The sequence below is a fragment of the Myotis yumanensis genome, unplaced genomic scaffold (assembly GCF_028538775.1).
Source record: "Myotis yumanensis isolate MYYU_CA2020_CCGP unplaced genomic scaffold, mMyoYum1.0.hap1 SCAF_14, whole genome shotgun sequence".
Classification (NCBI taxonomy): domain Eukaryota; kingdom Metazoa; phylum Chordata; class Mammalia; order Chiroptera; family Vespertilionidae; genus Myotis; species Myotis yumanensis.
In genome coordinates, this window is record NW_027223765.1 from 27,420,299 (window position 1) to 27,444,735 (window position 24,437).

Genomic DNA, 24,437 nt, shown 5'->3' on the forward strand with positions numbered 1-24,437 from the left:
GGTGCCACCCATTGAGATGGGGTGGGGGTCGGAATCCCAGACCAAGCACACACCCCACCTAGTACTTATATATTTAGTGAAGGTGTGTGCTACTGTACTATTATAGTCTGTGCATTTTAATATATGCCACAAAATCAAATTATTAAAAAATCAGATAAGGATGAAATAAACACAATTTTAAAATATCTTGCTATGATTAAAGTAGCTTTTTAATCTCATTAGCTGGTACAGCAAGGCAAAATATACACCGAGAGAGAGGTTCATCATTAATGATAGTGGATATATATCCATATTTCAAATAGACTTCTTGATTATTTGATGGTTTTGGCCCATTTCTTGCTAGATCTGATTAGACTGTCATGGCTTTCAGCTCTGTGCATCTGATCAAGAGCTGTCACTAGGGCTAAGGCAGGTGTCAGCAACCTCAGGCCCATAGGCTTTGTTTACACTTGCAGTGTTGGAATGGCTTATCTTGCACATTCTTTTCAGGGATTTTTTCCCCCCAAATATATTTTTATCGATTCCAGAGAGGAAGGGAGAGGGAGAGCGAGATAGAAACATCAATGATGAGAGAGAATCATTGATTGGCTGCCTCCTGCACCGCCCCCCCCCCCCCGCCCCCCCCGGGAATTGAGCCCACAACTCAGGCATGTGCCCAGGCTGGGAATCAAACAGTGACCTCCTGGTTCATAGGTCGACACTGAACTCCTGACCTTTTCAGAGATCTTTTAAAGCCACTCATCCAGTTTTGTAAGGGTTCGCTTGGTCTAAACCAGATAATATAACCTGTAACTGCTCTTCACCTGGTACCTATAAACTGCAATATGTCACGTTGAAAATGAACAGACTCGGGGCGCCACGCCTGCATGCTGGCCTCCCATGCTTCTCCCAGGACACCTCGGAAGCTGCACCTCACACTTGACCCCCAGCCATAGCCCAAGGATGGCACCAGGGGCTACCTGTGTATTTGGTATGACTAAAGCTTAGTTTTTCTTTTATCTTTAGCATGGTTTAAAAAGAATTGGAATAGAAGGGCAGGCACTCTGCTGGGAGCTCTGGGTTGCTCTGTGCTGGGATGACAGCATGCCATGTAGGAGGTGCTTAAAGCAGGTGAGCCTCTGAACAGCCTGCTCCGGGCTTCATTATGGGCTCCTGCATTCCAGGTGCCCCTGCAGCTCCTGAGTCTGGTTGTTGAGGTGGGTCCTGTTGGTGAGTGTGTGGAGGAGGGAAGGGGCAGGGAGGAGCCATCCGCCCTCCCTGTGGACCTCATGTCCATCGTCTCTGGCTCTCTGGCGGTCTGGCCAGGGGAGAGTCCTGGCTTTCCCAAAGCCCTGGCGTGTGTCGGCATGCACAGCGAACACTGGCACATTTAGTAGCATCCCTGGAGATTGAAAATGAATTTGCATAGGATTCTTGTTGCCCTTTCTGAGAATCACCTCGCAGAAGGTCCTGAGGGCTGGAGGCTCGGGGTCCTCTCACGGCCTGCTCCCTGACACTCCCCTCCCACCCAACCTGGGCTGTGTGCACCTGTACCAGGTTTATTTTCCGGGAGGAGGGTGGTGAGGCCTCTGCAGAGGGAGGGGCCTGGGCACCCACCAGAGATGGGAATTGGATAATAGATGAACCAGGCAGAGTTGGCAGAAGAGAGGTTTGTGGGGTTGTTTAAAATTGGTGGCTGCCCTAAAGCTGGTTATTATTTTGTGGCTGCTGATCCTGGGTCCTGATGAACCCACAGGAGACAGATGGGCTCCCATGCCAGCTATCCCACTGAGACCCCACTGTAGCCAAATATGCCCACGAAGGAGGAAGCCTGGAGGATTGTGGGCCCTAATTGGTTGCTGCTGTAACATTTTTGCTTAAGCGAGCAGAGGCAGTCCAGCCGCTGTTCCTGCTCTGGGAGCCAGCACAGTTCTCAAGAGAGGCATTTTTCGGAGGGTGCCTCCACCTGTGATGGGCCTGGCTGCAGGTGGAAGGACCCAGAGAGACCTCCCAACCCATTTGGGGCTCCCGGCCTGGAAACGGAGCAACTCTGGGTGTGATAATAGCAAGAGCGAGTGTTCCTGACCAATTAGGAGCCCACACTGCTGGCGCCTTCCTCCCCCGAGTGATCATTTTCTTCTGCGGCTGGATTCTGCCCTCTGATTATCGCAAAGCATCGCCTGTTTGGTTTTCTTTCACCACTTAACTCCCACACTCGTTTTATGCATGAATGAGTACAATGAAACCAGTTTAATTTGCTGTTAATTCTCTGTTCAAAATATCCTCTTCTGTTTAAGGGACACAGTCCCTTTCGTCTTTCTGACAAGGCAGCTTGGGAAAGAAGGCAGCTACTGGGTGTGGAAGGGATGGCGAGGGCGAGGGTGTGGGGGCGATGACATGGGTGACACCACAGGGTAGGGTGGGGCATCCCCCAGAGCCTGCTGGGAAGAGGGGCTGTGTGTCTGGACTTTACATTTGTGGAGCTAGGGGGTCAGTTTGGACTCTCTTCATGGGGAAAAATTCATGATTGGGAGAAATACCTGCCAAGGGAGGGGCTAGGTAGGAGCTATGGCAGAGATTCGAGGCCACAAACCTAAGCTAGGCTCTGTGGATCCCAAGCCTGGAGTGATGGAGGCAGTTCTACTCTTGATCCCAGTGGTGAGGTAGTCAGGGAAGACATCACATGGAATTTAGAGAACGCAAACTTCAAAAAGTGCTTGAAAGCATTTAAATAATAGTGTTTGTACAGTTTGCTTAAGCTTAGCTGTCCTGGAAGCAATTCATTTTTGAGAAAAATGTTGCTTGTTTTGGTCACCTGTGACTAGCTCTTCACTTCTCTGCTTTGATCTGGCCTTTGCGGGTGTGTGTGTGGGGGGGGGAAGGGCTTTGTACATGGTGGCAGGCGCCCAAACCTCAGTTGCTGGGCTGCATTTTGAGGGACAGATAATCTCCATAGGAGCTGAATTTGCCCAACAAAGGTAATGGTGCCCGGCAGCAGCTTTGCAGCACTGGTCACCAGGGGCAGGTCCCTCCTGCCACGTGGAGGCTGCTGGGTGGTTGGTGGGTGAGATCCAGGGTGTACTTCATCCTCCCCAAACTGCAAAAGTCCCCATCCCTTGGGGAGGATCCTGTTTCTAATGCTCCTGTAAGTTGCAGGCAGAGGAGGCTGAGAATCCAAAGGGAATGAGTTTCCCTCAGTTTTCCTCTTTGGGGCCATGAAAAGTGCTGGCTGAGGGAACGCCAGGAGCCTTTCTGGGAAGCCAACACTTTTTTATCTCCGTGAGTTTGCAGATTCTGCTCGATCAGACCAATAGTGCGTCCTGCCCACTACAGCCACGGCCTCACCTTGCCCTCCCCAGTGGCCCTTCATGGTGTCAGGCGTCCCTGTTGTCACTCTAGGCATTCTTGATTGCCCAGCCAAAGACAGCCTCGGTTGGAGGGCAAAGTTCTGCTTTCAGGAAAACACACATGCTTTATCCATCCGTTCAACACATCTGTAGAGAATGCCTGCTGGATAAAGATGCATAGGTGGGTGCAAAGGCAGGGAGAAGAGCAGAGGCAGCCTGTGGTGAGCAGTTTATAGGGCCAGTCATATGGCCCGTGGGCTTACCACACTGTGTACTGCCTGGGGGACTGCCCTGGGTCGGAGTGGGGAGAGAATTCCAGAGACCCAGGATTCTGGGAAGCTGGGATCTTTGGAGGATGGGGGTGAGCTGGGCTGGGCAGGGCTCAGGGACTGGTGAAGGGGCTTGCCCTAGGCAAGGGGTTGCCTCCCACTCCTTCCACTTCCTTCTGCCCCCTCTTGAAATGGGCACAGTTTGGGGAGCTGGGAAGGGATTTCTACCAAGGAGCGAGCTGAGAATGTACCAGTCAGGATCGATGGACTGTTTAGGCCATGATAGTCATACCAAAGTGGAATACTGTCATTAAGCTCACCTTAAAGGATATAGAAAATAAACAAAGTCTGTGCCCTGTCATCTTGCCTTATTTTCTTATTAGGAAATTTTTCACCTCGCCAGAGAAGACATGGCAATGCTTGTGTTTATGTGGGAGGGTCCTTCACCCCCTGGCATTTAACTAGATATGACTCCACCACAGGCCTGGGCCCCCTCCCATCTGGCTTCACACTAGCTCCCGAGTCATGTGGGTGGAAGGCTGAGAAATGGTGAGGCTGGCCCTGTGTTCTGCAGCTGACACCAGCCTGGTTCTGCTGTGGCCATGCTTTCTACTGTCCTCTTTCTTTCCCTCTCTTTGGCACCCAGAGTGCTTGTCCAGTGGCAGCTACTGAGGATTATATTTGTTTCTGGAGCCCCACTTCTCAGCTCACCCCTTCACCCCCACTCTAAAGAAGCTTGCAGGAAGGACACTGATTTAACTAAGTTTCCTAACCAATGTGCCTACACAACCTATTTTTCCCTTGAAACACATATTGTCTTTCCCCAGTTCCACAGGTTACCCTTTGGGAAATATTGCTCCAAGCCTTCCATCTTTTCATTTCTGCCCCCACTGAAATTCTTTGCATAATTCAAGCTGTGCCTATAGTCTGCCTCCAGCAGAAAGTCTTCTCTGACCACTACGGTCACCTGTTCTCTCTTCCCCAGGGCCCCGGTAGTCTGTACCAGTTAGTTTCAAAGCTTCTTTTGGAGATTGAGGTGATGAGGGGCATTTCTCAGGACAGCCACAAGCCCCAGGGTCATGGCTTTCCAAGAATCTGGCCACTACCCTCAAATGACCCTCCAGTTTCTGCTGTCATTTGCCATACTTCCTCACTCCACTGCCCCAATGCCCCTGAACTCAGGACCCCCTATGCCAAGACAGAGATCTCCATAGCTTTCAGGCCAGAGCCCTGGCCATCTGTCCACCCACCCGTGTCCCAGCCTGAGGTCCAGGGACCACCCATCACCAGCTCAGGGCCTCAGGCAGCCCTGGCCATCCAGGCACCAAGCAGGTGCATTTTTATGATGTGCCTGGGGCTGAGGACATAGGCATGGACAAGACAGACTGTGCCCTTGGGATCAGGGAAGTGATATGCCATTCCCCGCTGGGTTAGCTTCCTACGACTGCTGTAAATAATCGCCACAAGCCAGGAGCTTAAAACATAGAAATGTATTCCCTCACTGTTCTAGAGGCCACAGGAGTCTGAAATAAATCTGTTGGCAGAGTTGGTTCCTTCTGGAAGCTCTGAGGGAGAATCCATTCAATGACTGTCTCCTAACTTTTGGTACTTGAGACAATTCTTGATGTTCTTTGGTGGTAGCCACATAAATTTACTCTCTGCCTGTCTTCACATGGCCTTCCCCTCTGTGTATCTCTGTGCGTCAGATCTCTCTTTTCTCTTATAAGGACACCAATCATTGGATATAGGACCCACCCTAGATCCATGATGATCTCATCTTGAAATCCTTAACCTAATCACATCACTAAAGACCCTATTTCAAAATAAGGTTACATTCACTGGTCCTGGGGACTAGGACTTAGATATATCTTTTGGGGGACACATTCAATCCAGTACACAGGCCCTTGCTTCTCCTCATTGGAGGTGTGATAAGGGTCCCTGCTTCCTCACCCAGGAATCCCAACTGTCACTTCATTATGGCCTACACTCTCAGCCATTCACTGTAATATAACCCGGCCATGGAGAGGACTCATTTTTGGGTCTTAACCTTTCTCTGGCTATTGTCTGACCTTTGTGGACCCATGAGTTTCCCCTTCACTGCAGGAGGGTATACTAGTAGGATATAGCAGTGGGAAAAGAATGGTCACCATGCTAGTTAGAGTTGCTGTTTACTCTGCAGGCTCCGAGGAGAGAACATGTTGATCCCAGTTCTCTCTTGCTTCTGAGGTCTGGACCAGTCTGGACTGACCCTCTGCTTATATTCTTTTGTGGTGAGAGGGGCCTTGCTTTGTCCATTTCCCCCCTACTGCCCTCTAGGCTGTGGAAAGTGGGCAGAGCCTTGCCATTTCCCCAAGATTCTTGGACGTGCCTTGACCTGTTGTGATTGAACATCTTGCTGTTGGCTTCCTTTCTGAAGCCCCCTTTGCCCATCTGCTAGCTTCTCTCCCTCTGCCACCTGGTTTTGTTGTGTTATATTTCCTCTCAATTGATCTCCTTCATGCCTCTGATTTAGGTCTTATCACATTAAAGGGGATGTTCCTTGAGCCCAGGGCCTATGGCCCTGTGAGTGCTCCTATGACAATACATGTCCATTGAGGTCCCAAGTCTATAGCCCCCAGCTAACAAATATACTAATTATACATGCTCTTCTGTAAGTTTATTAGCGGTGAATGAAACCAGTGCTCCCCATGCATGTTTCTCCTGTTTACCCTCAGATCTTCTAGGAAAGACTTAAATTCCCTCTCAAATCTGGTAAAAACCAGTTAGCCCAAGAAGATGGCGTCATAGACCAAAATCTGGTCAGTCATCTTCCATAGGTACCCTTTGCCTAGATTTCCTGTGAATATAAACCTTACTTAATTTTGTTTTTGTTCACTAATTATCCCCAGGTTCCCAGCTGGTGTCTTTCTGATGTGTTGTGAAGGTCATAACAGGCTTCTGTGGAAGTTAGTAGGTGTGTTGATAACTTTCTATGAAAATAGCACAGAAAGGGTACTTCACTATTGTATGCTAAAATAATGAATTAGTTGGTCAAAAATTAGAAGACTAAATTTAAATATCACTGCTCAAATTCTGTAAGCACATTTGTTCATGCCAGAGCCCTTGCTTGTCCAGACTAGGGATCCAGCCTACAGCCCGTGTTTATCCTGAAATGGCAATGATAGACTTGAATAGCTGCAACAGAGACCATAGGGCCCATAAAGCCTAAAATATTTACTCCCTGGCCCTTGACAGAAAGTTTGCTGACCACTAGTGTAGACCATCATAATGCACATCAGAGCAGCCCAGCTTCTGAGACCATGGTAAATTAAGGCCACCTAGGAGGGTGTGCTCCTGGGCAGATTGGAGGACTCTCCTAAAGCTGTGTTCCTTCCAAGCCAAGATGGTCTGTCACCTGTAGACATCAAGAAAATGCAAGCCAAGACCCATTCGGTTGATGGTATTATGTCCAGTTGCATAATGAGATCTCAAACAGTAGGGCACATGTCTGTTTCTTAGTAGTCTTGTGAATATGTTATAATGTCTATGAAAGCATTTTATAAACTCTTAAGGGCTAGTTATAAAAACCATATGTTAACATCCTTTATCAAAATGAAATACTTCCATATAAATATAACAAAATATGTACAAGATCTACATGAAGAAAATTAAATTACAAAACTTTGATGAATGAACTTAAAAATCCCCTCAATAAATGGAGAGATATTCCATGTTCATGGATAGGAAGAGTTAATATTGTCAAGATGTCAGTTCTTCCCAACTTGATCTATGGATTTAATGCAATCCCAATCAAAATCCCAGCAAGCTATTTTATGGATGTAGACAAACTGATTCTAAAGTTTATGTGGAAAGACAAAGGACCCAGAATAGCCAACACAATATTGAAGGAGAAGAATAAAGTTGGAAGACTGACACTACCTGATTTCAAAACTTACTATAATGCTACAGTAATCATGACAGTGTAGTGTTGGCAAAAGAATAAACAAATAAGATTCATGAAGCAGAAGAGAGAGCCCAGAAATAGGCCCACATAATTATACTCAACTGACTTTTGACAGAGGAGCAAAGGGCAATGCAATGAAGCAAAGATAGTCTCTTAAACAAATGGTCCTGGAACAACTGGGCATCCACATGACAAAAATGAATCTCTAGACACAGACCTTATGCTCTTCATAAAGAGTATATGTCTTAAATTTTCATCCAAATGTTTAGAAATAATAATAGATAACATTGATGAGTGGTTATTATGGGTCAAGTACAGTAATAGACACTTTGCAAATAGCATTTCACTTGATCTTTATGTTACCTTGAGAAACATGTATATTACACACATGTTACTGATGAGGAATCTGGGGCTCAGAGAGGTTGTGTGGGTTCTCCAGGGCCATACTGCAATTATCCACACAATCTAGATTAAAACTCATGTCTTTTTAATTTCAATTCCAGTGCTCTATTCCAGTGCTCTTTTAGCTGGACCATGGCTGGCTAGGTAGGAAGGTGTGTGTTTTCCTCTGCTGGAAGGAAGAGCTTTGCATCGTTTTTCTAAAGGAAGGGCAGATGGGCCCAAGGAGCTTGGTGAAACATAAAGAAAATACAGCTCAGTTGTCTCTGGCAATTCCCAGATTTAACACCAAGTTTTGGCTGTTGTAGAGTGAAGCTCTGTGTTGTCTTGCTGAGATGTGAACTTGAATCACAGCACCAAGGGGGCTTTCAGAAGGGACACAGTTGCTTTGCTATTTGCCATTTGTCATCATTACAATATGTTACATATATTAGAGGAACTTACAAAGTGGGGAAAAGGTGACCCCCTCCCTCCCTAGAAAGCCAGCCAGTGGTACTAGTGATGGAATCAAGAGAAGGTAAAGAGAATAGACATCCTTCAAGAAAGAGTATACACTTGGTTGTATTACTCACTCTAAAAAGTAATAGAAATTTTGGGACACATCCACATTTAGATATCACCAATTGAGTCTACCTTGGAAGTGAGGAATAACTGCCCATACACTTGCTTGCCTCATATGCACTTTCCCCTCCAGTATGCCAGAACCTGGCCTCCCATTTCCAGGTCTCCAACATGTTGCTGCCCTAAAATTCAGGGTCTCCTGGTACAGAGTTAGGGACCGGTACATTCTAGATAAGCTTCCTCCCTGAGACACTGTAGGTGAGGGCAGGTGGCCCCACTAGAATCTCATTCCCTCACTGATTCAGTCATTGACCCATTCACCCATCCTCACAGTGAATGTGTATGGGCCAGTGCTCTGTGTCTGACCCTCACCTGGGCACTGTTAGAGAGCCTGTAGTGCACTTCTCCATTGCAAGCCCTCTCCTCTCAGATTCCAAACACAAGATGTGGGGCCTTCTGCATATGCACCTAGAGGCCTCAGTGTATCAGGGATGGAGGTGCTTGTATTCCCCGTGTGGAGTAGGGGCCTTGCCAGGCCTGTCAGTCTGCACTGTGTGAAGGGAAACAGGGCTTTTGTGAGTTCTCAAGGGAATCCGCTGTCCCATTGTCTGGGCCCAGCTCTCCATAGAACTCCGTTAGGACAGGGATGGGCTGGGAAAGGCCGGATGTATTCTCAGCCAGGGCTGAAAACACTATTCATCCCAGAAACACCCTGTTAAGCAGCAACAAGAGTACAAGGAGGGAGGAGGCAGATGGAGGAGGTGTGAGGGGTGAGGAAGGAGGAGTGAGCAGGGCCAGGAGGAGGCAGGCGAGGGCCAGGAGGAAGAGCACCCACAGCAGGTAAGGGGAGCTGCTTCTTGGGAAACTTCAGGTCCTGGGGATGGAGCCAGAGCTCTGAGGAGCCATTCTTCTCCTAGGGAGACCCTTGCATGTTCAGTCGGATTCATAAAGGGAATTGATAGGGAGATCAGAGAGAAGTAGGATGTGCCCACCAGGGGAGGGGGCAGCTCCCTCCCCTCACCTATGCTGCTCAGACCATGCATACATGAACTTAGTGGCAGATGCTGCCTGATCAGAAAACAGCACAGATAAGGTGGTGGGGCTGGAAGAAGAGCTGATGGAACCAGGAGTATAGGAACTGGGAGAGAAAAAACTCAGAAGGGCCTGCCCTCCTCATAACCTGAAGGGCTGCCCTGGAGAAAGGCAAACAGTTGGTTTTGTGGGGGCCCTTTCAGGAGGAGCACTAGGCTAAAGAAAGGGAATCCCAAGAAGCCAGGTTTCTGACAGTTGGGTCCATCTGATAAGAAAACAGCCCGCTGGGAAAGGTGGTGAGCGCCTCACCTTTGGTGGGATGCAAGCAGGAACAAATGACTAACTGTTGAGGGTGCTGCATCAGAGGCCCAAACCTGGGGTGGAGGAGTCTACAAAACCTCTGGAGCTTTTTAAATCTTGAAGGTTCTGAATCGAAAATGGTGCTTGGATTTGGGGCTTAATACCCTGATGCATTTTGATAGGAAGGGATGTGAGTGGGCAGAGGGCATCTGGATAAGTCATCATTTCAACCTGGAAGGCATGGGACAGAGCCCCAGATCTTGAAGCCATGAACTAGATATTTTCTCAGTTCAGAAGGAAGAGAATTGCAGATGTCATTTTCTCCCTAAAGCTGTTCTTTTGGCCAGAAAATCAAAACAGGGAGTCGAGAGGTTCCAATCTCTCAAGGTAGCCTTTGCCCCAACCCAGCAGGGAGAACCCAAGGCCAGGTTAATGGACAGCTCTGCTCTTCAGCTTCCCATGTTGAAGAGGAGGAGGTGACATCCAAGTGTCCCCAACTACCCAGTGTTAGGAGACCAGGAGCTGATTTCAGCTTCCACCCAGGCAATAGCTTCAGTCCAGAAAGGCCGAGAGTGATCAGTCCAACCCCATCCTCTGTCCATCGGGGAGACTGGGCAGAGAGAGGTCCCGGTTCACATCACACGCTGATGGCCCAGTGAGGCCTAGACCTCAGGCCAGCTGTCTCCTGTCTATTCCCTCTGACAGAGCCTCCCTTCTCCACATATCACCTTAGTCACTTGTTAGGAGGGAATAGTTCTATATAATGTCTCCTCTGTAGCTAAGAGTGCTGAACTAAGGCCTGCGGCATCCAGGTTGTGGTGGAGAATTCATCTAGTCCCCAAAGCGGCCAGCTCAAGGCCCTGGGAGCTGTGGGAGATCTTGGGCCCCAGACTTCCCCTTGCTGCCATCATGCCGCAGGGGGCAAATCAGATGCTCACAGCCAGAGAAGGAGGGCAGCACGACTCTGGCCGCCAGGCCTGCTTGTCCCCAGCTGTGGCAAACCCAGCAGGACCCCTCTCAGGCCAAGAAGGGAGCTTTGCCTGGACCTTTGCATCCCTCTGGAGACATTTCTGCACAAAGCACGCACGGCGAGAGTTTGCAAGGCTCAGGGAAGACGGTTATGGCATGGAGACTATTTGGGATCTCAGGGAATGCTGGATGCCAGGAGCCAGTCAATGCTGTTGATTGGGAAACACAAATAGAAGTCTTCCCAGGCTCTCGCCAGATGTCTTGGCCATGATAGAGAAGCTTCAGGAGCATGAGTGACAGGCAGCTGGATAGGTGTTCCCTGCCAAGGAGATGACGAGAGGCAGAAGGTCCATTCTTAGAGGCAGGAGGCATCGTGGAGTTAGGGGGGCAGCTCTGGAGGGGCCTTGGGCATCACCTCATTGACTTTCTCCTATAGCCTCACAGGTTGGGGAGGCCAGAACTACAATCTCACAGCCAAGCATGAACCATTCTCCTAGTAGGCTCCTCTCATGTCTGCTCCTGGTGGTCCATTACTCCCATCACCACCTGCCTCCCTTCGAACCTCTGTACAGTTAACAATGTTCATGTGGTGCAATAGGACAGGGTTAGGACCCAGGATAGACAGGCCATTGCATGCAGAATCAACCCTACAGAACAGGGGCAGAATGATAAAAAGCAGAGTGCTTGTGACCTGCGCTGAGCGGTGACTAGAGTCATAGGGGAGGCCTCGTGGAGGAAGAGTGACTGGGCCTCTGCCTTGCAGCCTGCAGCCTTTGAACCCCCAGGCCTGCTTCACACAGCAGGGCCCGGCCCATCGCCAGCTCCCCAGCAATGGCTGTGCATCACCATCAGGTGCCCATGGAGGAGTGACGTCACTGGCATGGTTCTCGCAAAGCCTACCGGCCACTGGGCCAGGAAACCAGAGGGGATGACACAGAACGCAGGCCCTACAGAACTAGGGTGCCAGAGGGGATGGGCTACATCTTCAGGAGCAGGAGGAAAGCAAGGCTGGTTGGTCAGGTGGGCTTTCAGAGGGTCCAGAGGGACTACACTGGGCCTGAGAAAGCTGGAGGGGTTGGGTGGGATGAAGACAGATTCTCTCTGGGGGACCTGGGTGGTGAGTCTCAGGGGCAGCAGTAGGCCAGCCTGGCTCTCTGGAGAGGGAAGGGTGGGCAGGGAGGCAGGGCAAAAAGGTCTTATGCAGGGAGACCAATGCCATGGGGTGGACAGCTGAGGTATGGCATTGCTGAGGAGGACAGACACTTGGAAGAGGGTGTCAGCTCAGAGGGTTAACACCTGGTGGGAGGTACACTGGTGGCTTTTAGGGTCACTCAGCACTGGTGGCCCCTGGGGACTCAGCAGCCCAGTCTGGTCCAGGATGTGTCCAGCTGATCACAAGAGCCTGCCCGCCCAACCCCCAACTCCTTCCTTCTCTGACTGGTTGCTCCTCACCTGGCACATTCCCCAAGCCCCTACCACAGCCACCCCCCCAGGGGCCGCTGGCTTTCTCTGGCTGCTGGCAGTGCATGCAGGGCCCCTAGGGGCACAGCCCAGTGCCAGTGACATCTGAGAGTTACTATGCCACAGATCAATCCGGGATGAGGGTGCAGGAGGGCCGGGAAGGGGAGGCAGACGGCAGCATGTTCTTCTGATTAACGAGCTTGGGCCACCATCCATCGCCAGCCTTCATTAGGGCTGCAGACAGTCATTTTGCATGGGCGTGCGGGCTCTCCTCCCCGCTCTTCTCCAGGGTGATTGATGCCCCCCTGGGTGCCCACATCTCTCAGAAAGTGAGAGGCCCTCTCTTCTTGTGCCCATGAGGAGCAGGAGGCAGCAGCTTATTATACATGGTTCTTACCCACGTGTCATTGGCGCCAACTCATGGGTCTGTCAGAGTGGCTGGGGCAAGCAGATTTAATCTTCCTTAGAATCCCTGGTCCTGGAAGACTGGAAAATGCCAGGCTCCTCAATTTTAATAGGTCTTTGACTCTCCCCACAAAAATGCAAATAGGTAACGCTGAGCAGCTGCGGGCTCCTGCCCAGGCCTGCGTCATCAGTGTTGGGGTATTGATTTAAATGATGTTCCTGAACCACTGCATCCCTGTGGTTCTCTCTTCTCGTGTTGTCCCTTAGCTGTCTCTCGCTTTGCTGCTGGATGCGTTGTTGTCGGGGACACAGCTGGGTGAGGAGGAGGTGAGGCCTGGGACGGAGCTTGGCTGCAGGTCGGCTTAAAGGCCTGGGAGTGGGTGGGATTGGCAGCAGTCACACCTGGGCCAGAGGGAGGCCTCAGAGGTCTGCTCTGCTGTGCCCACTGACACCATCTGGCCAGTTGGCTTCTGCCTGCAGATGTTTTGATGCTGGAGCCGTCTGGAGATCCCCAGCCAGGATTGGTGAGACGACTTCTTTGTTGGTTCTCTGGCTGTGGCATATCTTCAGACTTAGGAGGAATACACGTGGATCTGAAAAGGTGGCTGGCCATTGTAAAGGATGAGAGATTACATATATCAGAATGGGAAAGGGAACTGAGACTGAAGGGAAAGAAAATCTGGAAAAAGAAAGTCTGTTTGGGGCTTGTACCCAAATGGAAGGCTTTTGGTCTTTCCTTCTCCCTGTTCCTGTGTTTAGTCTCGTGCTCAGGGCTTCTCTTTTGTTGGAAAGCATCTACCAGCCCTTGCATCACCTGGTCCCCATCTCAATCCATGACCTGTATGGAGATGGGGGGCTATGCTAAAGGTGGAGAGGCAGAGCCGAGGGGGCCCCAGGCCACCCTCAGGGGTTGGGAGCCTGCAGAAGGAGAATAGTCTCCTGAGGGCAGGGCCCAGCCCTGAGCTTCCCCTCAGCTTAGGCAAGAACACTATTGAAATCATTTCATTGTAAAGAAAACCAACCAGGACTGATACAGCAGGAAGATCAGTAGCAGGTCAACTAGAAGGATAACAGGATAGACACTGTGGCCACCCTGCCTTTGTTCTGGAGCACTACCTTGACCTTGTCCTCTTGGGAAAACTCAAAGGGTAGTGGAGCTGCTTGCTGACCACTTCCTAAGGCAGCTGTGGGCAAACTACGGCCCTCGGGCCGGATCCGGCCCGTTTGAAATGAATAAACCTAAAAAAAAAAAAAAAAAGACCGTACCCTTTTATGTAATGATGTTTACTTTGAATTTATATTAGTTCACACAAACACTCCACCCATGCTTTTGTTCCGGCCCTCCGGTCCAGTTTAAAAACCCATTGTGGCCCTCGAGTCAAAAAGTTTGCCCACCCCTGTCCTAAGGGCTATGGCTGCAAGGAGAAACTACTATCTGAAATTCTTGTGGCCTCACCAGAGGGAACACTGGTGGCACATGGGACAGTAGATAGAAGAGGAACCCACTGCTCAGTGCTTGCAGAGGGTGAGGTTCAGAGGGGGGAAGTACTGGGAGCACTGGCTTTGGGATGTGGTGTTCATCAGAGCAGAGCCACTGGGTGGAGCCCCTGAAACTCCAGCCTGTACCTCTGCCTGAGCTCCAAGACACCGTGAGGAGTTCCAGGCCAGGGAAAAGTGCAGCGCTGCTTCTGGGGCCTCAGTGTGTGTCTGGGGGCCGGGGAGCCAGTTGGCTCTCTGGGATCCTCCTTGTTGGCCTTCCCCATTGCTTCAGACCTGGATGAGCCATCCAGACAAGGTCCAGCTAGTCTTCAGGAGCAGCTCACTGGACAGGCATTTAGTGCCCTTGCTGAGGCCTTGGGCCCATCCGGATCTCCTGTGCACAGCGGGGAGAAGGAAGCTACAAGTGTCTCTGTCCGGGTTGGGCAGTGGTGGCTGAGGGGAAATGAGTGTGGCTGGAGGACTAAGGGTGGCTTCTCAATCACCGGAGGCTGCCAGGGCTGGTGGAGCCAACACTCATCCTTCAAAGTGGGCCTTAGGGTTAGACACTCACAGGTTATAGCTGAGGACATCAGGCCATGACAGACTCTGCCAGGTCCCAACATGGAACGTAACAATGACTACTATTTGAGGACCAACTACGGTGTGTCAGAGGCTGCGGAAGGGCTTGGTGAATAGTCTCTTACTGGCTCCCCACAAGCGTCTGTGACATTGAGGCTATTATCCTCATTTGATGGCTGGCTGGACATCAGCCTTAAGGGTCTAAGTGACTTTCTCAAGGTCGTACAACTGGATAGTGGTGAAGTTGGACCAAAAAAACCAGGTCTGTCTGATTCAAGTCCAGTGTGATCAGGACTGGCCACCCTGGCAGGTGGCTGCCTCCTTCAGGGAGTGCTGCTGGACATGATGGGGACAGGTACAGGAGACATGGGGCTGGCCACCATGAGCTACTAACCTAAGCCTGAGCATCACCAGGGGCCCGACACATGGCACAGTCAGAAGAGGTGATTGAGGGGAGATTAATGAAGGCGCTGTTTACAAAGGTTTGTAAAGAGTTAAACAAAAAAGGCAACACACTTAAGAATGATAACACACTTAAGGACTAGCCGCAGGGGTGGGGGCGGGTGGATTTTACCATCCTAGGCCTGAAGGACAAGGGTTGGCTCCGTGTTACCAGAAATGGCTGTAGGAAAGAGCCAACACCCTCTGCAGCTCAGCAGGGAACAGCTGGGATATACCCCCAGCTCCTCACTGCCCACACCCTCCGGCTCGCATGGTGAGGGGCCCAGTCACAGCAGTCTATAAGGTCTGCCTCCTGGGACAAGTGGAGTAGAAAAGGGTGGTGAATAGATCTGGAGGAGCAAGTGAAGACTGCCCCTTTCCTGCTGGACTGGGGGAAGGAGGCACCTGGCCTTCTTCTTATGTCTGTATTTCCCACACATCTAGCACAGGGCCTGAGTATGCTTTGGAAGAACCCAACATCCTCTTTTCCCGGAAGTCTATCCTCCCGCTATGGATTGAATTGTGTCCATCCCAAAAAGGATTCACCGAAGTCCTAACCTCACAATGTGACCTTATTTGGAAATAGGGTCATTGTGGACTCAGTCAGTTAAGATGAGGTCATACTGAAATAGGGTGCTGTCCTTGTAAGATGGGCCATGTAAGGACATGGAGAGAATGCTGTGTGATGACAGCAGCAGAGCCTGCAGTGATGCAACTGCAAACCAAGGATTGTGGGCAGACCGCCAGAAGCCAGGAAGACTCAAGGAAGGATTCTCCCCTACAGGTTAGAGGGGGCACATGGCCCTGCTAACACCTTGAATTTGGACTTTTAACTTCCAGAACAGTGAGACAGTACATTTCTGTTGTTTTAACCCACCTAGATTGTGGTTCTTTGTTATAGAAGAATTTCCGTCTTTTATAAGTGAAAAGCATTTTCAGGGTACAAGTGTATAAACTGTGAAGTCACCATAGGACCAAGGCAGGCCTGGGGGTTCAGGAGGCAGAGGGTCTGCCCCAGCTACAGAGGTTCCCTTTGATTTCTTTCTTTCTTTCTTTCTTTCTTTCTTTCTTTCTTTCTTTCTTTCTTTCTTTCTTTCTTTCTCTCTTTCTTTTTAAAAAATATGTTTTTATTAATTTCAAAGAGGAAGGGAGAGGGAGAGAGAGAGAAACATCAATGATGAGAGAGAATCATCGATCGACTGCCTCCTGCACGCTCCCTACTGGGAATTGAGTCCACAACCCAGGCATGTGCCCTTGACCAGAATCAAACCTGGGCCCCTTCAGTCTGCAGGCCGACACTCCATCCACTGAGCCCAACCAGCTATGCTCTTGCCATGTTTCTTAGAGACCAGTCTAAGAACAGGAGCCAGAGTGACCCTCTGAGACCACAGAGGAGAGAGACCCTCACAAGCCACAAAGAAAGCCTGAGGCTGAGCTGGGCAGAGAAGGCAGCCCTTCTGAGGCTGATCCCCCGCCCATTCCAGCTCCCAGAGGAAGAGGTCATGCCCTGACCCCTTGCTCTGGTCAGCTCCGCTGGGAGCTGTGCTTGGCAGAGCCCTGGGAGGGAGGGGCATCAAAACCGTGCCCCTGGGCCTCCCCACTTGTTCATGGGCTGTGCCCCCTGTGAACCAAGACCAGATCTAGAGCCGTCCCAGTCCTTACGACACATTTCTATGCTAGGACCCATCCAAGTGCAGCTTCCTTCTATTTACGATAATTAATTGCACCTTGGAAAATAAAAGAAACAGAAGGAGAAGGGTGTGGTGGGGAGGGCTGCGTTGATCTGTGTGTGCTTTAAAAGAGCAAATTTCACAGTTTGTATTTATAATCCAAGTGCCTGTTCCATCTCATTCAGTCAGTCAGCCATTCAGCAGATGGGTTGGCCGGGCTCATTCAGTTTACTCAGGCTTGTTTCTCTTCCCCACCGGCCACTATTACACATCAATCAATGGAGACATCTACTAGGCGCTCTCTTCGCCTAGCGTTTTACACTTGGCAAAGACAGTAAATACATGTTAGTGCAGTGAGTGTTTTCAAGAATGTACAGAGCATCTTTCTGGGTATGGTCGCTCATGGCTGCAGGAGGGAAGGCCCCTCTCTCCCTGAGAAGATCAGGCTTGGACACTCAGACACAGCTTGATTTGCTCATCAGTTGTAGAGCTGGGACTTGAACTCAGGTCTCTGGAGTTGATTGAGCATTTATGCTGTATGCGGATTCCCTAGAAAGGTGGGTGAAGGGCCTCACCGTGGTCAGGGGTGCCCAGCACCAGCACAGTCTAGATTGGGAGTGGGGAGATTATCTTACACATATTTTATTCCTGCCAGTATGGACTCAGTCCTAGGGCAGGTGTGCGTGTGTGTGAAAGGGGTGGTCTCAGTGCCAGCCAGGGGCTGGGAAGGAAGGAGGAAGTACCAGCTGCATGGCAGGCTCTGTACACCTGTCATTTTATTCAGCGTTCGTAACTGTCCCTGGGATCCCTCCTTCCTGCCATTCACTGAGGCTGTAATTGTAGATTTATCTGTGTGGTTATTTGATTAAGTTCTGCTTCCCCGCTTGCCTGCAAGCTCCCTGAGGGCTGGGTGTCTGTCTGTTCTCTGTCTCTGTGCCTGCACAGTGTTCGCTCCGCCTGAGGCAGCTGCTCAGACAGCCTGTGGTGAATGGATACCAGAGCCCCTTTATGCCCCCGTCTTTCAGCCCCTCTTCCATCGATCCCGACCCTTTGGGAAGGCCAGTGTGGCTTCCAGGCTTCAGGAGTTCCGCGGCCACGAGGGCAGCGCAGGGCGATGCTGGTAGGGCTGCACTGGTCCTTCTCCTCTTGGAAGTCCCTGGACTCACCTTGTCAAATACACATGAGGCACTGCTCCAAGAGCTCTGGGAACCACATTCCATTTGTATATGTTGTTGTAGATTGTTACCACAACAGAAGGATGTTGTAAATATTTTCAGCTGAATGTCTGAATAATGCCTCTCCAAAAAGAATGGCAGAGCTGTAAGGAGAGGTTTATTTTTCTCTCTTTCACCTTGATGGATATCTAATTCATCCCAAATGTCAATACATCCCAAGGTGCCAGTCCAGACAGAAAAAGGAAGTGCCTACAGACCCAGGTGGCAGCTGCCTCTTCCTTCTCTTGGACCCAGCCCCACCACCCGGAGCCTAGGCAGTGTCCCCCACCCCCACCCCCACCCCCACCCCGGGTTGGAGGGGGTATCCTGAGGGTTTCCATATCAAACCCAATGCAGGGAAATTGCTCCCTGGGAAATGGGGTCTCTCTGCCCATCCTTCTCAGGTTCTTGCCAGGCCAGCTCTTGCCAGAAGCTCCCTTCTTTCTCCCCTTGTGACCTCCCATCCTCTCCTGCTCACAGGCTCCTGCTTCATCCTATCCACCTGTCTCCGCCCCTTCCCTTGTTGTCTCTGTCACCTCTTTCCCAAGAGCCAAAGGAGCTCTCTATTGTACCCTCCCCACCATTGCACGCCTCTGGGCAGGGGACCCCAGTGTCTTCTTTTGCCTGCACACAGCGTGATGCTCCCTGTTGGACGGGCCCATGTGTTCCCCTCATGCAGAAGAACCCCCTCCCTTCCCGTGAGTTTTCCAGTTCCCTTCTCATGGGCTCAGCCAAGATAGGATGCCAAGTGTGACTTGGCTTCTTGTCCCCCACCCCCACCCCCACCTTCAGGCCTCGATGGTGAGTCCCTCTCGGGCACCCACCGCTCTGAACCACAGCTATATCCTCAGTGTATGTTACTCCCTGGTCTTGACAACAATGTAAGGAAGAGGGTAAACGAGATATCATTAGATACTTACTGTCATTGATTCTTATAGATATCTTATAAGTATTTCACAGATACCATCATTAGCTTCTTTTCATAGTTAAGGAAACTGAAGCTTGGAGTGATTAAATCATAGTAATAACGGCCTATGGTATGCAGTGCCTTGTCTCACGCAGTACCCCCCTCCGCTCCCACCCCCCACAGTCCTGTGTAGTAGCTAGCGCTAGCCCTACTCTAAAGATGAGAAGGGAGAGAAGGGGAGAGGGAGAGGGAGAGAGAGGAAGAGGAGGGGGGGAGAGGACAGAGAGATTGTCCCAAAGTAGTGGAAGTGGGGCCTGCGCCCAGTTCACCCGCCTCAGTGGCCTCTCTCCATTCGGTGTGAGTGCGCTTCCCAGCTCTCCTCCTGTGGGCAGTGAGTGCATCCCCCAGAGGGAGGAGCCAGGCTGTGGGCGTGGGTCCCAGAGTCCTGTCCCCTGTAGACATCAGATCTGACAGCAGCACATGCACCTCCAGCTGGTTTGGTCCCTACGCCCCTGTTTGAGAGCAGAAGTGATGGTAAATATTTAATTGTGCTTCCACCATAACTTTCTGCCAGGACTCTCAATATGCTTTATAAATGCAAATGAGCGCACGCTTCCTCTCCAGGGAGATGTAAACCTCCTCAAATCACTTTTATGCAGCCCCCACCAGAGTGTAATGCCATCATCAGGTGCTATCTGTGCCAGGAAAGAAATGGCCCTTAATCATATCGAGTGGATGGTTTACGGTTTCGTGGCCTCTGTCTCCACGGCGGGCGGGCGGGATGTGGAGACACAGATACCTCTCCCCGCAACTTTGGTCCACCAGCGTGGCTGGAAAGCATTATTGAGAAACAGATTCAATTACAGCCCTTGAGCAGGTGACTATGAATATAATGAAAACTTAGATTGTATTCATGGGCTTCGCAGAACAAACCCGTCTTTGGGAGGTTAGGAGTGAAAGCTGATTCTTATTTTTGATCTGGACTCTCTTTTTCTTGCTGCCCGTGTCGTGCCCTCCACCTGTTCATGGCTACTTCCACATGATCCTGAGCTTGAGGGGGTGCATTATTCTGGGGGCTTTTGTGGCATTTTGGCTTCATGAGCAAGGCCCCCCCCTAACCCCAGGGTCACGGCAGAGGTCCTGGAAGCCCAGTCTGCCTGGCAGGCAGCGGGCTGGGATGTGAGGCTATGGGCACCAGGGGGGAGGCTCTGAGAACCTGTAGAAGGCAGGGTGCATTTCCGTGCCCTGGTCCCTAACGCTGCCACATGGGTTTGGTGGCTCCTGCCTCAGGCCCACCTGGCAGAGGAATTTTAATCACGAAGATGAATTTCTTCGGAGCCTCATGGAGTGTCTTCTGAGAAGTGTATTATGTAAATTCGGTGTGTCATTATGATCATTATTAGTGCTGTGAAGTGGAGATGAGGGGGAGAGGGAGGGCTGCTCCATGCAGGGATCGGCCTCCCCAGCTGTCAAAGAATCAGAGGAGAAAACACACTCGAGGAGTCTGTGCCACTTCTGGCACTACCTCAGATGTTCACGGGGTCTGACTCTCAATCAAAACCCAAACTCAAGTGGGCAAGAACAGGCAGCCTGCTTTACCTACCTTACTCCCTTCGGTTTGCAGTTAGAAAACCGGTGCCAGGGTGTGGCAGAAATATCATCTAGGCCACACGTAGGGTATGTACTTGTGGAGGAGGGTGCCTTGCTGGTCCTGTTGGCTCCTGCCCACATGGGCCCCTGTTGAGATACCCTGTACCCTATCTGACCCTTGCTCACCGTCCATGCAGGTCACCCCTGGGACATTCCAGGCCCCCTTCATTAGACCCTGTTCAGATCCTAAGTCTCCATCTGTGTCATGTCAGCTTGGTGGGGTCATTCGCTGCTGCGTCACCACATTGGGGTGCTGGATGTCCATGTCCCTTTCACCTCGAAAGATTCCTACCATTATCTCTTCTCTGGGATTGAGCGCTGGGAGGCGAGAGCAAAGGGAACCCCCTTCTTCACACAGCTCCTCATTCATCACTTCTACTTTCATTCCCTTGGTCTTGCCCGTGGGTTTGTTCCCAAACCTTTGATTTATGCCAGGCGTCCTTCCCTTTCCTAAGGAGCCAAGATTTTATAGCCCTGCATTCTTCATTCCTATCTCCCATCTCCCACCTGAAGCAGTGAGCAGAGACTGGCTGGTCACGTGAGGTGGAGGGAAGGCTGTTCAGGAGCAAAAGGGAACAGGGGAAGGAAAAACCCAAACAGCCGCAAGTTGTATATTCTCATTTGCTGAGCGGGTAGGACGTGCTGTGCCGTTCCTTGGATACATGCCCCGGGACACCAGGTGGGTAGGACGCCACCACCAGCCCATACAGCACCACTGTGTGAATTTAAAAGGTGATCCTCTGAACAACTAGATATCCTCATGAAAAACACACACAATTGTATATTTGATTCATACCTTCTGCCTGAAGCAAAAATGAACTCAGAAGAGACCATAGAGCTAGGTAAGAGAAAGCTCTTTGTCACCTTGGGTTAGGCAAAGGTTTCTCCGATATGACACCAAACCATAAAAGACAAAGTTGATAAATTAGACTTCATCAAAACTTAAAATTTCTGTTTGTTGAAAGAGGTGGATAAAAGGATGCCACAGAATAGGAGAAAATAGTTGCAAAGCATGCATCTGATAAAGGACTTGTGTGCAGAATATATAAAGAACTCACCAAACTCGGTAAAAAGAAAACAAATCACCCCATTTAAAAATGGAAAAAGGCTGAACAGACCCTTCACCCCCAAAGTATACAAATGGCAAATAAGCATGTGAAAAGATGTTTATTATTATTCATCATTAAGGACATGGAAATTAAAACCACAATGAGATACCACCACACACCTATTAAAATGGCCGGAATTTAAAATGTCCGACCATGCCAGTGTGGTGAGGATGTGGAGGACTGGCTCTCTCCTACTCTCTCAGGTACTAGCCCTGAACTGGAAAAGCAGGTAACTGGGGAGTCACATTGCAGTGTGCCTATACAATGGGCTACTACTCAGCAATAAAAAGGAATGAACTATTGATGTAAAGCCAGTAAAAAAAATATACGTACTACGTGATTCTATTTATGTAAAATTCTAGAAAATGCCAATTAATCGATGGTGACAGAGAGCAGATCTGTCATTGCCTGGAGACAGTGAGAGGGTGGGGCAGGGACAGGAGGGAAGGAAGGATCACCCAGGGACAAGAAAACTTCTGGAAGTGATGGATATATTTATCATCCTGATTGTGGTGATGGTTTCACAGGTGTAAATATATGTCAGAACTTCTCAAAATTGTACGCCTTGATTATGTGCTGTTAATTGTATGTCATTTCTACCTTAATAAAGCGGTTAAAGAAACAAAGAGGCTGTGGGTTTGCTGATCAGGAGCTGGTGGGCTGCCTTTGGGGAGCAGACTCTATTAAGAGGTCGGGGGCTGGGGGCAGTCAATAATAAACTGAAGAGGAAAAGAGAAAAACATGCCCTGTTCTCAGGACACCTTCCAAAAATCTGTTGTAATAAACACCAGCACTGTGGTCACCATATGGCACCTGGTGATCTTGGCGTGTGTACTGTAGCGACCCCGATGGCCCAAGAGTCAGGGTGTCTGTCCTTCACTTAATGGCTAGAGGAAGTGGTAACCAGGAAGCAGACCGCTGGGGTCTGACGTGTGCATTTGTGTTCTGGGTGAGCCCCCAATAGAGTCTTGGGAAAGGGGGTCAGCATGTATCTGGGTTCAGGGGGCAAAAGGACCTGCAGGAGGGTCAAGTCTTGGGAGAGTGTTTGGGGCCAGAGGAGGGAAGTCACCTAAGGGTGTCAACACAGATGCCTGAAGGGGAGGCAGAGGAGAGGTGGGCAGGATGGACAGGTGCGGTCGAGGAGCAGCCCAGTGGGGAGGAAGAGTGCAGAAAGAGGTGGCTACTGGGCCTGCATGGCCCTGGAAGAGCCTCTAGGGAAAGTATTGATGGAAGAAGCCATGTCTTAGGTATAAAGTGGTGGGTGGATAGATGACTTCATCCCACATGGGTGGGTTGAGGTCATTGGGGGCGAGAGCTGCGGACCTGGCATCGGAGACCGGAGGCCTGCCCAGCTCTGTACTGAGCTGCATGGTCCTGGCAGACCTCTCCCCTTCTCTGGTTCACAGAGGCGCCCACGGCTCCTGGCACCGACATTCTGCTCATAAGTAACTTCATGGACACGAAGGCCACTGTCCAGCGATCCTTCCGATTGACCAGATCTTCTCTTTTTGATCCACAGAAACGTTAATGGACACCAGGACGGCTACTGCAGAGCTGGGCTGGACAGCCAATCCCACATCTGGGGTGAGTGTCAGACCCTCCATCCTTCAATACTCTGGTAGTCCTGGGCCTGTAGGATGGCTGGGTGTGGGGGGCGGGGGAGGTGAGGGGTGGAGGTGGAAGCAGCACCTGCCTAAAGTAGTACTTTTGTGGGGTGGAATGTAGGTGTGAATGGCTGTGTCCACTGCCCCCCACAGAGAGACAAACCAGGACTCTTGGGGTGACCATCTCTTAACAAAATGACAAAGTCCTTCAGGGAGCTGGCTCCTAGGTGACTGGGCCATGCCTGTGTGGGAATGGTGGCAGTGGCTGCCAGTGATCTGGAGCAGATCAGAGCTCTGAGATGCCCATGGGGCTGCCAGGAGGGTAAGGGCCTGAGGAGGAGCTGGTGTTAAGAAAGGCCGTGCTCTCTTCACCTGGAGCCTGCCTTAGAGAGATGCTCTTCATTCATGCGCCTGGCCAGACCCCTTAGCTACAAAACTGGACCATCCTTGAGGAGATCATGGCCTCCTGGGGGACCACCAAGTTCACAAAGAAGCTGAAGTACATCTCTTATTTGTGGCAGTAGAGAGATTAACAGACAGGTGAGGGCACAGAGCTGGGAGTGAGAGACTTCGGAGGGAGACAAGGAGCCTTTACGAGCTGGGTCTTAGAGAATGAGCCTGATCGGTGGTGAACAGGCAGTCTGCGCAGTAGGAGGAATACTTGATCAAAGGGATGGAGTCATGAAAAGACAGGAGAGAAGAGTCTGCTCATCTCGGGCATGGCAGGGTGTCGCCAGTTCTGAGCTGGACCAGGTGTAGGTTGGAAGGTGGCAGGTAGAACAGGGCCGTGACGGCCACTGGATTTATCCTGTAGGCAATGAAGAGATCCTGGGCAGGAGAACAAAATAGTCCCACTTGCTGATAAGATTGGGAGAACAGTTGAGATAAAAGCATTTAAGAGACTCTTTCAGCTGTCTTGCCTGGGTCAGAGGAGTCTAAATTAAAACGGTACTCAGAGGGCAGGTCGAGTGAAGCTAAGGAGGAAACATTGGCGTTTGGCAATGGATGGACTGTCAGGGGAGAGGGAGGAGTTGGAGATGAAGTGCCAGTGCCTGGCCTGGGGGACTGATTAGCTGCAGGGCTTCATCACAAAGGGAGAGGATGGAGGGGTGAGTGGGC

At 50.5% G+C, this 24,437-nt stretch overlaps 1 protein-coding gene across 1 annotated transcript in view; it reads left to right on the forward strand.

The window, feature by feature from the left end:
- EPHB1 (EPH receptor B1) overlaps positions 1-24,437 on the forward strand; it is a 409,554-nt gene that overhangs the window by 101,420 nt on the left and 283,697 nt on the right. The window contains exon 2 of the mRNA XM_070433462.1: positions 23,234-23,298. Coding sequence (XP_070289563.1) covers positions 23,234-23,298 — 65 coding nt within the window. The remainder of the gene's footprint in view (positions 1-23,233; positions 23,299-24,437) is intronic.